Source organism: Pseudochaenichthys georgianus, chromosome 3 (genome assembly GCF_902827115.2).
Source record: "Pseudochaenichthys georgianus chromosome 3, fPseGeo1.2, whole genome shotgun sequence".
In the NCBI taxonomy this organism is placed as follows: Eukaryota; Metazoa; Chordata; class Actinopteri; order Perciformes; family Channichthyidae; genus Pseudochaenichthys; species Pseudochaenichthys georgianus.
Window position 1 is genome coordinate 25,242,167 of NC_047505.1, and position 12,201 is coordinate 25,254,367.

At 37.6% G+C, this 12,201-nt stretch overlaps 1 protein-coding gene across 3 annotated transcripts in view; it reads right to left on the reverse strand.

Annotated features, from left to right (window-relative positions):
• The window catches only part of map2k5 (mitogen-activated protein kinase kinase 5), a 53,690-nt gene extending 44,285 nt beyond the window's left edge, over positions 1 to 9,405 (reverse strand). For 2 of the 3 annotated variants that reach the window (XM_034107485.2, XM_034107491.1), the window contains exons 1-4: positions 8,995 to 9,405; positions 7,708 to 7,756; positions 4,448 to 4,515; positions 458 to 527 (exon numbers count right to left, since the gene is read on the reverse strand). In XM_034107485.2, coding sequence (XP_033963376.1) covers positions 458 to 527; positions 4,448 to 4,515; positions 7,708 to 7,756; positions 8,995 to 9,126 — 319 coding nt within the window. In that variant the 5' untranslated portion in view covers positions 9,127 to 9,405. Of the gene's footprint in view, positions 1 to 457; positions 528 to 4,447; positions 4,516 to 4,656; positions 4,700 to 7,707; positions 7,757 to 8,994 lie in introns of those variants that run through there. The other variant, XM_071206475.1, reaches the window with a different exon arrangement.
• Between the last annotated feature and the right edge of the window lie 2,796 nt (positions 9,406 to 12,201).

Consider the following 12,201-nt stretch of genomic DNA (forward strand, 5'->3'; position numbering starts at 1 on the left):
TGGAGTCTGTTAAATATCATATACAGTATGACTTAAAGTGGTGTTAAAAACGATATGAAAATATAGAAACGGACTGTTAACAAAATAAACGACACAGTGCCAGACATTTGGGGAAGGGTTAGCCTGAACACAAGCTTGCAGTTTCAATGACCTTGAAGCAAAAATAAATGTAGATTTACAAATGACTGTCAATAAAATAACAGAAGGAACCACGGACATTTAAATGTTTTCCAGAGGCTGCATTACTTACCTAAAGTCATTAACTGCTTATATTATCCAACATAATCACAAGTGAATTACCTACATTTTGGTGTAATCGTTTCGGACCAGGGAAATGTGAGTATTTTTCTATATTTTAATATTGCTTGTGATTGCTTGTGAACACATTAATTGCAATGTTGTATAGAGACTGTGAGCATCACCAATCCATGACAAACTGTAACATGTCACTAGGTACCTCGTGGAAAAATCTGTAGAGGGTCCGGCAGCAGTCCATTCATGCGTTGTTCATTCATTGTGTTGTAGTACTAAAGAGAAAGTAACAAACAGTGGAGAGTGTTACTGGTGTTGAGTCATTATCACACATACTGTAGACATTTTGTTTCATTAATAAAGGATCACTTAATAAATGAAGATAAACCTCGACACATGTGTGATTTTGACTATGCACTGCATTACCACGTTTTAGAATACCACACATAGAAACATTTATCTAAATGACGAGAGGATTATTCCACTGTGTTCCCAAAAATGTGAGCATGCTGTGCTGAAATCTGTTGCCGATGAGGACCAATGCCCCGTGGGCTTGTTCTGGAGGAGTGTAGCATTAACCCTTCACTCCTCCAGGTCAACAAACCCTCGTCACACACACACACACACACACACACACACACACACACACACACACACACACACACACACACACACACACACACACACACACACACACACACACACACACACACACACACACACACACACACACACACACACACACACACACACACACACACACACACACACACACACACACACACACACACACACACACAATTGATGTTTCAGTTAACCAAACCATCTGTTAAACTGGGAGTGAGGGAGTATTTCCGAGTGTGTGTGTGTTGTTTTTGTCCTTATACAATACAACTTTATTTATTTATCTTTTTGAGGCTTGAAACCAAACAAAACAACAAGACTTTATTTTAGACACACATAGAAGATGCATTTGTGAAGTCCACACGTACATGTTTTTGTTTACAATCCAGTATGAACCACTAAGTCACCACTGTGATATGTAAATGTGCTCCCTCATTGTGGGGGGGGGGGAGGGAGGGAGGGAGGGAGGGAGGGAGGGAGGGAGGGAGGGAGGACGATGGGACCGGCATGGATGGGAAAGGATCAGAATGGCTACCCAAGTGGCACAGCTGTTATTAAAAGGCCTATTTATCACTGTCAGATCCCTCCTCGCTCCTAGCCCTCTGCTTTCGCCCTCCAGCGTTTTCACTAGGCCACATCTGAACAATGGGCCTAATACCAGAAAACATGTTGTGTGTTGAGGTTGCAGAGGAGAGGGGGGGGGGGGGGGGTCGGGCTTCACGTACCTTTAATTTTCCGCTCAGCTAGCTTATTGATTAAGGCTGCAATTACCACCTAATCTGTAGTAGGTGTGTTATTAAAAGAAATTCTCCATTGTTGGCCAATAACTAAACAGTGTCCGATCCCAAATACCATCGCTCAGCCTTGAGGGACAAGAGGGAGAGCGGGAGCAGAGAGTGGGTCTCATCATCATTAGCAGACTAAGGGGAAAAGGGAGTGAGAATGGAGGAATTAGAGTCGCTACCTCCAGGGGGAGCTGAGCGAGGAAGGGATGAGGTTACATGTTTTCTTTAGCACCTGACACAGGCCAGTCTTTAACTTTGAACAGGGGCGTCTGTCTTTCAAGGTGTCGAACAATGATTAGAGATGCCTGGAAGACTTGAGAGTCTCACAGGAACATGTAGCAATCAATGTTCTCAGTGATGGGGGATACTTTTCACAATAAATGCCCTCTGACGACTGGTGTTAATTAAGTTCTGAATTTGAGCATTAATTTTGCTCTGCAACAAGGAGGATGAATTTTTCGCAAGGCTATGTTTAAGCAGAGGTCGTGAATGAAATAGAAAAAGACACTGTGCAGTGTTGGTAGATTTAAAAATCTGGGTAGAAATGTTGTAATGGATTATCACAAAAACATACACAGAGAAAATAATGCACACACAAGGCAACCATGAGAGACTAATGAAATGTCCCACCTTTCACCTTACAAGCAGGTTTCTTTTAATTTCACATAATGGCTGTCTGCTCACCTGGAATTAACAACACTGAGGAAAATATCCACTTGGGTCTCTACGGAGGCCAAATGGCAAACACAGCAACAACCACATCATGAACAAATAATAAGAAAACAAATGCAAATGACTGCTGAATGACTGCCCTTGCATAAGAGATTTAAACTACTCGACTAGTGTAAATTATATTTGAGTGAGCCCGTATTTTCCAGGTGATCAGCAGCTTTTTATGCACTTGCCTGTCCCATGAGGAGCAGAAAGCTATTAAACGGCTCTTGGATTTGTTTGCCAGAAATTCATGTGGCTTTTTAAAATCTGTGGACAAAGCAGTGCAGAGTTTTGGATACTCAATAGCTGTAATGCGGGTCAGGGTCGTAAATTAATATTTTAATACAAAATATTTGAACCAAATCAATGATAACGCACACAAAAATGTGCCCAACAGAGACACTAAAACTATAGCTCATAGTTGTATTGCAAATTCCTTTTCCTGCCATTTAAAAATGCACCTTTGAGTGGCTATTGGTGATATTGGATATACCGCATCATAGATCAAATTAGTATTAAAGTACCACAGTCGTAAATAATGCATTCATACATCTCCTGGAAGAAAAAACAACGCCAAAATACCAAAACATCCAGCACAGGAAACCAGTGAAACATTATTGGTACATGAATACTGCGATTTCCTAGAAAGGTACTTGAACAAGACACAAAGCACAGCAAGGCGAAAGAACCTCAGAACTTGTGACCCAGATGTGTGAATAAATAAGCTGGAGGTCAATACATTTTTTCATACCGGTTTTTTTCAACGCTCATTGGCACCACAGCTGTCTCTTTTTGCCTAATAACCCTGCTACCCTATGATACTTAATGATTAAAAAGCAACCACAAGTGAATGCATGGAAAAATGGACAAAAAACAAGGAGTATAAATTGTGCCTGTGGCTCGCGCAGCATCATTGTGAGCTGATGGGGGGTAAAAGACATCCACAGATGAAAGTAGATTTTGAACAATTCTGCAGCCCAGGGGGCCTCGCTCTTTAATGAGGCAAAACTTTAAGTACTGAATAATAAATAATAAAAATTGACAGTTCATTTAGCTTTCAGTGTACCTCGTAGAAAAGCCCATTACATGCCATTACTCTTACTGTCCGTGGCATGAACAGTAAGTATTGTGGAATATGAAAATGCACAGCGCACGGTGGGGGAATTGGTAGTGAAAGTGTGTGTATGTGTGCTTTGGTTGCTAAAGACAACAAATTAGCACTTTTTTTTTACACACAAATGGATGAGGCATCAGAGTCTTCAGGCTGTTGAGTTGCAGACTTTGACCTTGAATGGTTAATGTTAGGATAGGTCATAGGGCAGCCACTTGCCTGAGTTTTTGCAAAGCTCTTGACCTGACCTATACTTTGATGGGCACATTCTAGCATCTACGCTGCATCTACTATTTCCTACATGAAACTGCTCAAAACAAGTTCTGTGGTTTATTTTCTGGAAAAATAAATTGCTGAAGAGTTTTTCTTTATGAATTTGTATGGACATTCGAGCACTACAAGTTGAGTGCCATCTAGTTCTACTATAGTGAGGAGGAAGCAGTTTTCTTTACAGTCAGTTTTTTCAAACACCTTGCATCTCAAAACAAAACAAAAAGATTGATTCAAATCTCTACAGGTATATGTGTATTTGTTTTTAGGCTGAACTGTCCCTTTAAACCACTTTCTTGCCAGACAGCTCTCAAGTTGTGCCAACGTTTTGAGTTGTCCATCTCAAAGATTTGTTTCCAAATGAAAAGAAAATAAGTGGCTCTCATTGTTTTCCACAAAGCACTCAGACAGGACTTTTAAAACAATGTCCTAGTGACTTAGAAATGCTTACAATCTGTACAACATAAACATTATATTCTTAGACACTTTAATTGTATTGGAAATGCTGCACAGAAAAAAGAGTTCAGACGTGCACTGGATGTTGTATCTACATTAAATACAGAAATGGCAACAGTGACATACTGTATGACCTTAATATCAGTTTTGATCAAAATGATATTCTACTGCCCATATCAATTGGCAAAAACACATGTTGAAACAAATATAAGTAATGAACTCATTATATACTTACATACGACAACATGGCTTTGAGTTCTTCATCACTTCTTACGGTGATTCTGTCCCCCACCTCGTCTTCATCTAGAAAACAAATAAGCATATTTTTAAACATCAAAATATTAGTGAAAGGTGGGGTAGGTAATTCACTTCAGAAACACTTTTTGTTATATTCCTTGTAATGCTCTTAACATCCCAATAGCAATGAATATATGAAATGCTTACATCAAAAAAATTCATCTGTGGAAGCCGTGGCGCTGTAAAAAGCATGACCAATTATTTTAGCCGGGCTGCGCACTTTCAAATTCTTGCGCACTCGAGCTGGTTTCTCCATTCTTACCTACCCTACCTTTAAATAAATAATAAAAACATAAACTGTACAATAGCAAATATTGTTTTTGACACAAAATTAAACTAATTTTATATCAATAGTACTTAACAGGTTAGCTTTTATGCAAAATATTTGAGGCAACGCATTCCATATTATTAAGACAGTTAACCGTGTGTGCATGATAAAAGTCGTCTTTACACACTCATATAGAAACTCATCAGTTTGAGGAACTAAAAAAGAGAAAAGAAGCAACATTTTAGTACTTACAAAAAGGGAAACGATACTTTATTTATTTTTTACAAGACATAAGTGATAACCAAAAAACCTTCATGAAATGCAATGTGCATTTTACAGTTTTATGAGCGAAACAGTCGCCGCTGTATGCCATATAAAAGACAAAGAAAGGATTAGCAGATTTTGTAACTTTTTATAATCCTCACAGAAATGAGAAACACATTTATGTTACTTTTATCTGCATCTCATAATATGAGGTTAACTCCAAAGCAAAGCAACATCGACAGTCAGTATGATCACCTGTTAGATCCTCATACTTGATCATAACAAACACTAAAACTGACTATACGCATATAATTAACGTTGTAAAAGGAGTACTTTTCTCTGTCAAAACTGCACAGAAAAATAACTTAATAAATATAACGGTAGGGATGCTCCGATCGATCGGTGCTCTCTAAACATGCCGATCGCGAGCCAATCGCATGACGTAAAATACATGACACTTTTCTCTGTGTGCGGCAAAACAAGCTCGCCAAAATGGCTTCACCGGTCTGGCATTATTTTAAGGTGTCCGAAAAAGACAGTAAAATAGTGGTATGCAACGTGTGTGAAGCAGAAATCCTGCAGCTCCGCCCGCCGGACCGGTAAGCGCAGCGAAACACACACACAGGGAGAACCAGACTGCAGTTCATTTCCTCATATTCCAAACGAGAAATTACGGTAGCAAATCACCCGGTTCTTTACGACCAGAACTATTAACGGGATACAAACCGGAGGAACCAGGCATGGAGGGAGGTGGCAGAGACAGTGGGTGAAACTGGTAGGTTTTCGCCTGTTTGGGGAGTTTATATATATATATATCCTCCTGGGACCCAGCCCATTGAAAATGTCCACTGTAGTGGACATATTGTTAACATGCATCTCCTTTTACTCTTTTGAGCTACTCTATGAATCCCTGATGTGCTGTACAGAGGACATCCTGGTCTTTCCAGTGATATGTCATTGGTTAAAATTGAATGCTGGGAAGTTCCTCTTTCTTTTCATCCAAAATGGCTGGCATACGAAGAACAAAATTGTATAGAAGCAGGAGGAGAAGTCAAATATTGTTGAATAATTGTCATTTTTACCATGAAAATCATATATGTTCTTGTTTATTAACATGTGAGGAACTATATAATTAGTTCTGAAAGCAATTAAATAATTCAAGTTTTCAAATAACAGCCCTTTTATAAATGTCCATTATAGTGGACGTCAGGACTATCTTCATGGACTTTATGACTCAATATTGTTGCAGGAGACGGAACTGAAGCAGACATTTTCTGTACCAGATAGTTCAGGGAGATTAAGATTTTGAGCTCTCAGATGATGAGAGAGATGAGGATTTCACACCTGGGATAGAAGAGGGTCCAGAAGAAGGGGGGGAAAGATGCAGGATGCTCCATGAGCGCACAGATAGATACATAGAGACAGATAGGGACGAGCTGGAAAGACATGGCCCCCTGTGGGCCAAGAGTAGCACGTATGTCTTATTGTTGTTTTTATTTTAAGTGGAGCCGTGACAAATGAGAATTGCCTCAGGAATGCAAGCTTTGTTTCTATGAGCATGGTCAAATGGAGACAACATCCATAAAACTAGTCAAGATGACCCTACAGCCCGTGCTGACTGGAGTCAATGAGGTACTTTCCCACTACATTGACTACAAAGTCTTTGAAGATCTGGAAAGATTCACCAAAAAACAAGCTAGTTTTGTATTGACCAAATAAACAGCAATATTCAGATCAATTACTTATTCATGTTTTAAATAAAGGTGAATGTATTATTGTATTAATATCACTCTATAACCATAACACGTTACATAGTCCATCTGTTCATTTTGGCTGTCTTTTCAAACTAATATGGTCACGACGTCCTCTACAGTGGACATACTGTAACATTTTAAAATAAAATAAAATAAAAAAAGTCTAAATTGCAAGATGTTTTTTTAACCCTAAATAGGTAGGAAATCACAAAAAAAAGGAAATATGAAGACATTTTTTTTCCTGGGGTCCCAGGAGGATATATATTGCTCGCATAAAATCCCTGGGGTTTTTTGCTTTGTATGTAGGGGCGGGAGATTCATGTGATTGGTTGTTGGTCGCGTTGCTTGCAAAAAATCCCCAAGCTTTCAGACACGCCCAGCTCCAAGATTTTCAAGATTTTTGAAAAGCTGCTGTGTGGACGTACCGTAAGAGTTACCTAACACACTTAGCTATTTTATCTACCTCTGGAACAAGCTAAACTAGTTATTATAAATATATGTATTCTTCATTGTCGGGTCACTCATTACTGGATCAGTGAGCTGCATGAGATACTGACAGGCTGTCAGGAGAGGGAGAGAGGGGGGAGAGAGAGAGGGAGAGAGGAAAAGAGAGCGCTTCCGCTCATTTCTCCCGTGTTATTATTCAAAGTGAATGTAAACTTGAATAATGTACATAAATTGAATGTAATAATTAAGTTGATTGTTGTTTGTGGCAGCTCCAGTGAATGACAACTGAGTCAACTGAGTTTTAAGCATCACTTTAAATGGAAGATTTAAAGTGATGTTTAAATCTTCCATTTAGGCCCCGCCCACTCGATCGGATCGGCATCGGCCGATACTGATTCCGGCGATCGGCCCCGAAATTGGCGATCGGAGCATCCCTAATCGAGATAGATAGAAAGAGATACTTGCATTCAAAGGCTGTGACAGTGGCTTCAGGCATGACATCTCTGATTGCAACCTGAAAATGTTTGGTAGAGTAAATTAAAACCAGAAGAAATATAACACATGAAATAATTATATTAACAGCAGAGCTGGAAGAAGTACTGAGATTGTGTACTTAAGTAAAAGTAGAATAACCAGAGTGTACAAATACTTTGTTACATTTAAAAGTCCTGCAATCAAAATGTTATCAAATACAAAATTGGCCCATTTCAGAATAATATATATGATATGTTTTGATAATAATGATTGATCATTAAAGTGTTATCAAAAAGCTGGTAAAGGTGCAGATAGTTGTAATGCCTTTGTATACTGCAGGGTAGCTTGTGAATTTACTCCAGGTGGAACTAAATTATTATTTAAGTGTTGATTATATTTCATATCATTAACTCAAATCTGTAAAGTAACTAAAGGTACAAAATAAATGTTGTGGAGTAAAAGTGCAAAGTAGCATCAAATGGAAATGCTCAAGTAAAGTACAAGTATCTCAACATCGTACTTAAGTTCAAATCAGTACTTGAGTAAATGTACTCAGTTACTTCTCACCTCTGATCAACAGGTAACTTTTAGTATGTTTAGTGCGTCTTAGTTTGCCTGAGACCAGTGATGTGAAAGAAAGTACATTTACTCAAGTATTGTACCTACGTTTTTTTGACATATTTGTACTTTAATTTCCATTTAATGCCACTTTATACTTCTAATCCACTACATTACAGGAGCAAATAGCGTACTTTTTACTCCACTACTTTTATTTTAACCCTACATTAAAAACATATAAAAACACATGATATATATTGATATTTACATTTGGCCTACATTGACAAACTACAACACGAAAATACTATTACATCAATAAAAACAGGATTAAATCATAACCATAATACTATAATAGTGTGAAAAGAGTCTTTCTGAATCACGAGTGCTTTTTACTTTTGATACTTGAAGTACATGTAGCTAATAATACTTATGCACTTTATATTAGTCTGAAAATATCCACTTTGCCGAATGATTACTTTTACTTGTAATGAATTTGTAATGCCAATACTTTTGTACTTTTACTGAAGTACAAAAGTCAGGACTTTTACACATAGTGGGAGTATTTAAGACTAAAGTATTTGTACTTTTACTAAAGTGAAGGATCCGAGTACATCTTCCAACACAGAAACAGTGTGACCATGTAACTGTACAGCTGTTTATGACTGTGAACAGCTAACACTAAATGACAGTTAGCTAGCTGTTAGCATGTTGAACACTCACAAGTAAGTCATTGAAGTTCAGAAGAGATGGACAGTCAACGGCTGAGTCCATATCCCCTGCCGGCGTTTTTATACGGATCACTATTCCCTCGGTGTCCATTGCGCAGAGGTTATTTAAATCGAGGATGAGCATAAAGAAGGAACATTAAGCCTCATGATAACACTTGACTAGCTAACAAGCTAATTTCCTGTATTGGTTTGCTAACGACACATGCTAGCATCCTGCTCAGTCCAGACACTTTTTTCAAGTGATGCGAAGATTTAAACACGTTAACAGTTCACGGTCAGGTCATAACAGCGTAACATATTCAGCTTCTGATGTGAATATGTGTTGGCCTGCTCTCTGGGGCGAAGTGTTACACTAGATATTTAGCCATGAAGCTAGTTTTGAGGAAACATAACTGCTCCAACAGCGTTTCCGAATCAACATCCGCTCAGGGAGTTTCAAAATAAAAGACCACTCATTGCTGTACTGAATTCAGTTAGAAAGCAAGTTTTTTGTTCTTTACCCGATTGTATATGCTACTTTTACTCTGTTTATTTTTTACTAGATAGATATGGTACTTTTAACTTCACTACATTTAAATACAACTTAAACGAAATGCAGTGAACATCACTGATTCAGTACTACTGTATAATACTATACTTACAATGTATAGTAGGCTACTTACAATTGGCTCTATGTTGAAGAACTGCAACCACAAAAAGGCTCTTACATGTGCTTGTTTGTCAAATTCACAAGCCCAGATAAGGAAGGCTGTTGCGCCAACTTGACCAACAGAGATAGTGTTCTTTCAAATTTGCTTTAAAAAAAATCGAAATGTCAAATATTTACACATTATGAAACCGACCTTTAAGTTCGTTAAATTATGAACTAATTGACAGTCCGTGCTCCTGCCATTCCTACAAAAGAAAACATTTAAAAGCTTTCCAATTGTAGAACAGTTGTAATAATACTTTTCAGGACAACTGTTTTATGCATGACTTTGTTTATCCAACAACCAATATGGTAAAAAGATTAACCAACTTGACTAACAACAGTCTAATGTTTAATTGATCTTTGTACAGTGGATATTTCTTTTTTGATATATTTTATTGTAGTCATTATTTACTACTGACAAAACCAAGATCCTATTTATACTCTACATGTGAATTGGAGTTAGACTGGAAAGATTTGCAAAGAAAAGTGATTGAATGCATCACTGGGACACACACCATGTACAATTAAACTGAACATATTGAATGCTCCAATAAAATAAATGATTGTCACCTTGGACGGATTTAATGTGAGATCAAGTTTATTAACAGAGTGCAATTTTAAGCATACAATAGCTTTATGGGTTGGTATCTGATGTGTATATTCTTTTCACAAGTGACCTTAGATCCCTCTTGTAAAGTTGTTGAATAATGAATGAATATATCTTCACTTTCACAGAAACTCAAAGCTGTAAAGATGAACAATTTACGAGGCCCCTCAACCGTATCGACAACACACCTGAGTTAAACTCATTTTAAAAGGTAAAAGGAGTACAGAGCAGCATAACGACCATGGCTTTTCAAGTATTCCGAAAAGGTTTTTTACCTCTTTCAGTTTAAATTAACAGAGCATTAGTATTTAAATGTTTCCACTAGGCATAAGTCATTAGTGTATAATTGAATGTAAAACAAAGGGGCACTTAAAACCGTTGTTGATTAGGGCCTTATGATTGAGGAGCCGCATCAGCCTCCCTGCTCGTTCATCGAAGAACTCTGATTGCAGTTTCAAGAACAAGACATTGATCCCTGCGCAACATGAAGTCTCTTTTTCTGTTAATTTACAGCTCTCTGCCCACAGAGCTGATACTCAAGTCTGTTTACCGGTGTTCTGTGTAATGATAAGAACGTGTTAAAGCTTGTGTCTGTGTCTCAGGTCTGGTTGGAAATGTTGCACTTGAAAACAATATCAATGAGACGTACCCTGTGCCAGCCATTGCACTAGATTAGGTTTCACTAATTTGCTGAACAAAAGTCTCTGCCTCTGGTTGGCCTGAAGCTGAACTTCTTTGTCGGTTATTACCATCTTAATTGAAAAAAAGACATCCTCAAGGTAAACAAATAATAATTGTATATCAGCAAAATATTTTTCAAGCATTAAAAAAGGTATATGAAGGATCAGCCCTTTTTTTTTTTAGGCAATAGCATAGGTCTCAGATATATAATTTTTTTTAAAAACATGTCGTAAGTGTTTTGCTCAAAATATTAAACAGCCATGAGCCATCTAGCCATGCCTCATATTCCTCTATTTCACTTCCTGTTTCAAAAGTGCTGATTTTATGTATAAAGCTTTAAAAAAAAAATTATACAAAAGAGGGGCGGAGTTTATGCCTGCTCATGCGGGAGATTCTACCCTTATTATACATCCATGGATTCTATCGGCAGATACTGCAGTGATGAAATGTCATATCATGCACTCACAGAAATGAATCATGGTAGAGTTTATTTTTAAGCATTTAAATCTATTTGATTTTATTCAAATACTCATATTTTTTAAATTTATGTATTGAAATTAATTATAATCTGTATAATTCCTGTCAATTCTAAAATATATTGAATGTAATTACTTAGAGGTTAAACAATAGCTGAATCATCATGGATTATCAAGGATTATCTCTGAAACAGTATGGAGCTCAAAGGCTTTCTCTCTTGCCGGTTATACCACAAGGTGAGTTCCTTTTTATTTCCTGCTTCTTCACACACATGCTCTCCAATACAGGTTAGCTCTGAGTGTTAGCGATGCTAATGTGAACACAGTCAGGCATTGTTTCTGACAGCAACTTTCTGATAGTGCTGTGGGTCCGCCGCCGATATTACGTCATATCGGCCGCAAATCTGGATCAGCTCCGTTGTACCCCCGTTTTTAGAGATTTGGGTACGGAGGAAAAGAGAGAGGGTTCCCTGACACACCGGGGACACATATGTATGTATAAAAGACATCAAAAAGTGCATTTTGCATGATAGGTCCCCTTTAAATATATATCATATTTATATTTATAATATATTAAAGAATGGTGTTATTTTTGATAGAGCATAGCATGTACATATCTTTTTAAGTGTGCAGATTAACAATTAGTGACTAAAGTAACTCCATTTTAATTACTTCTGTTGGGTACAAGTACAGTTGAGTAAGAATACTACTTGTTCACCCGTCAACTGTCAAGCATACACACAA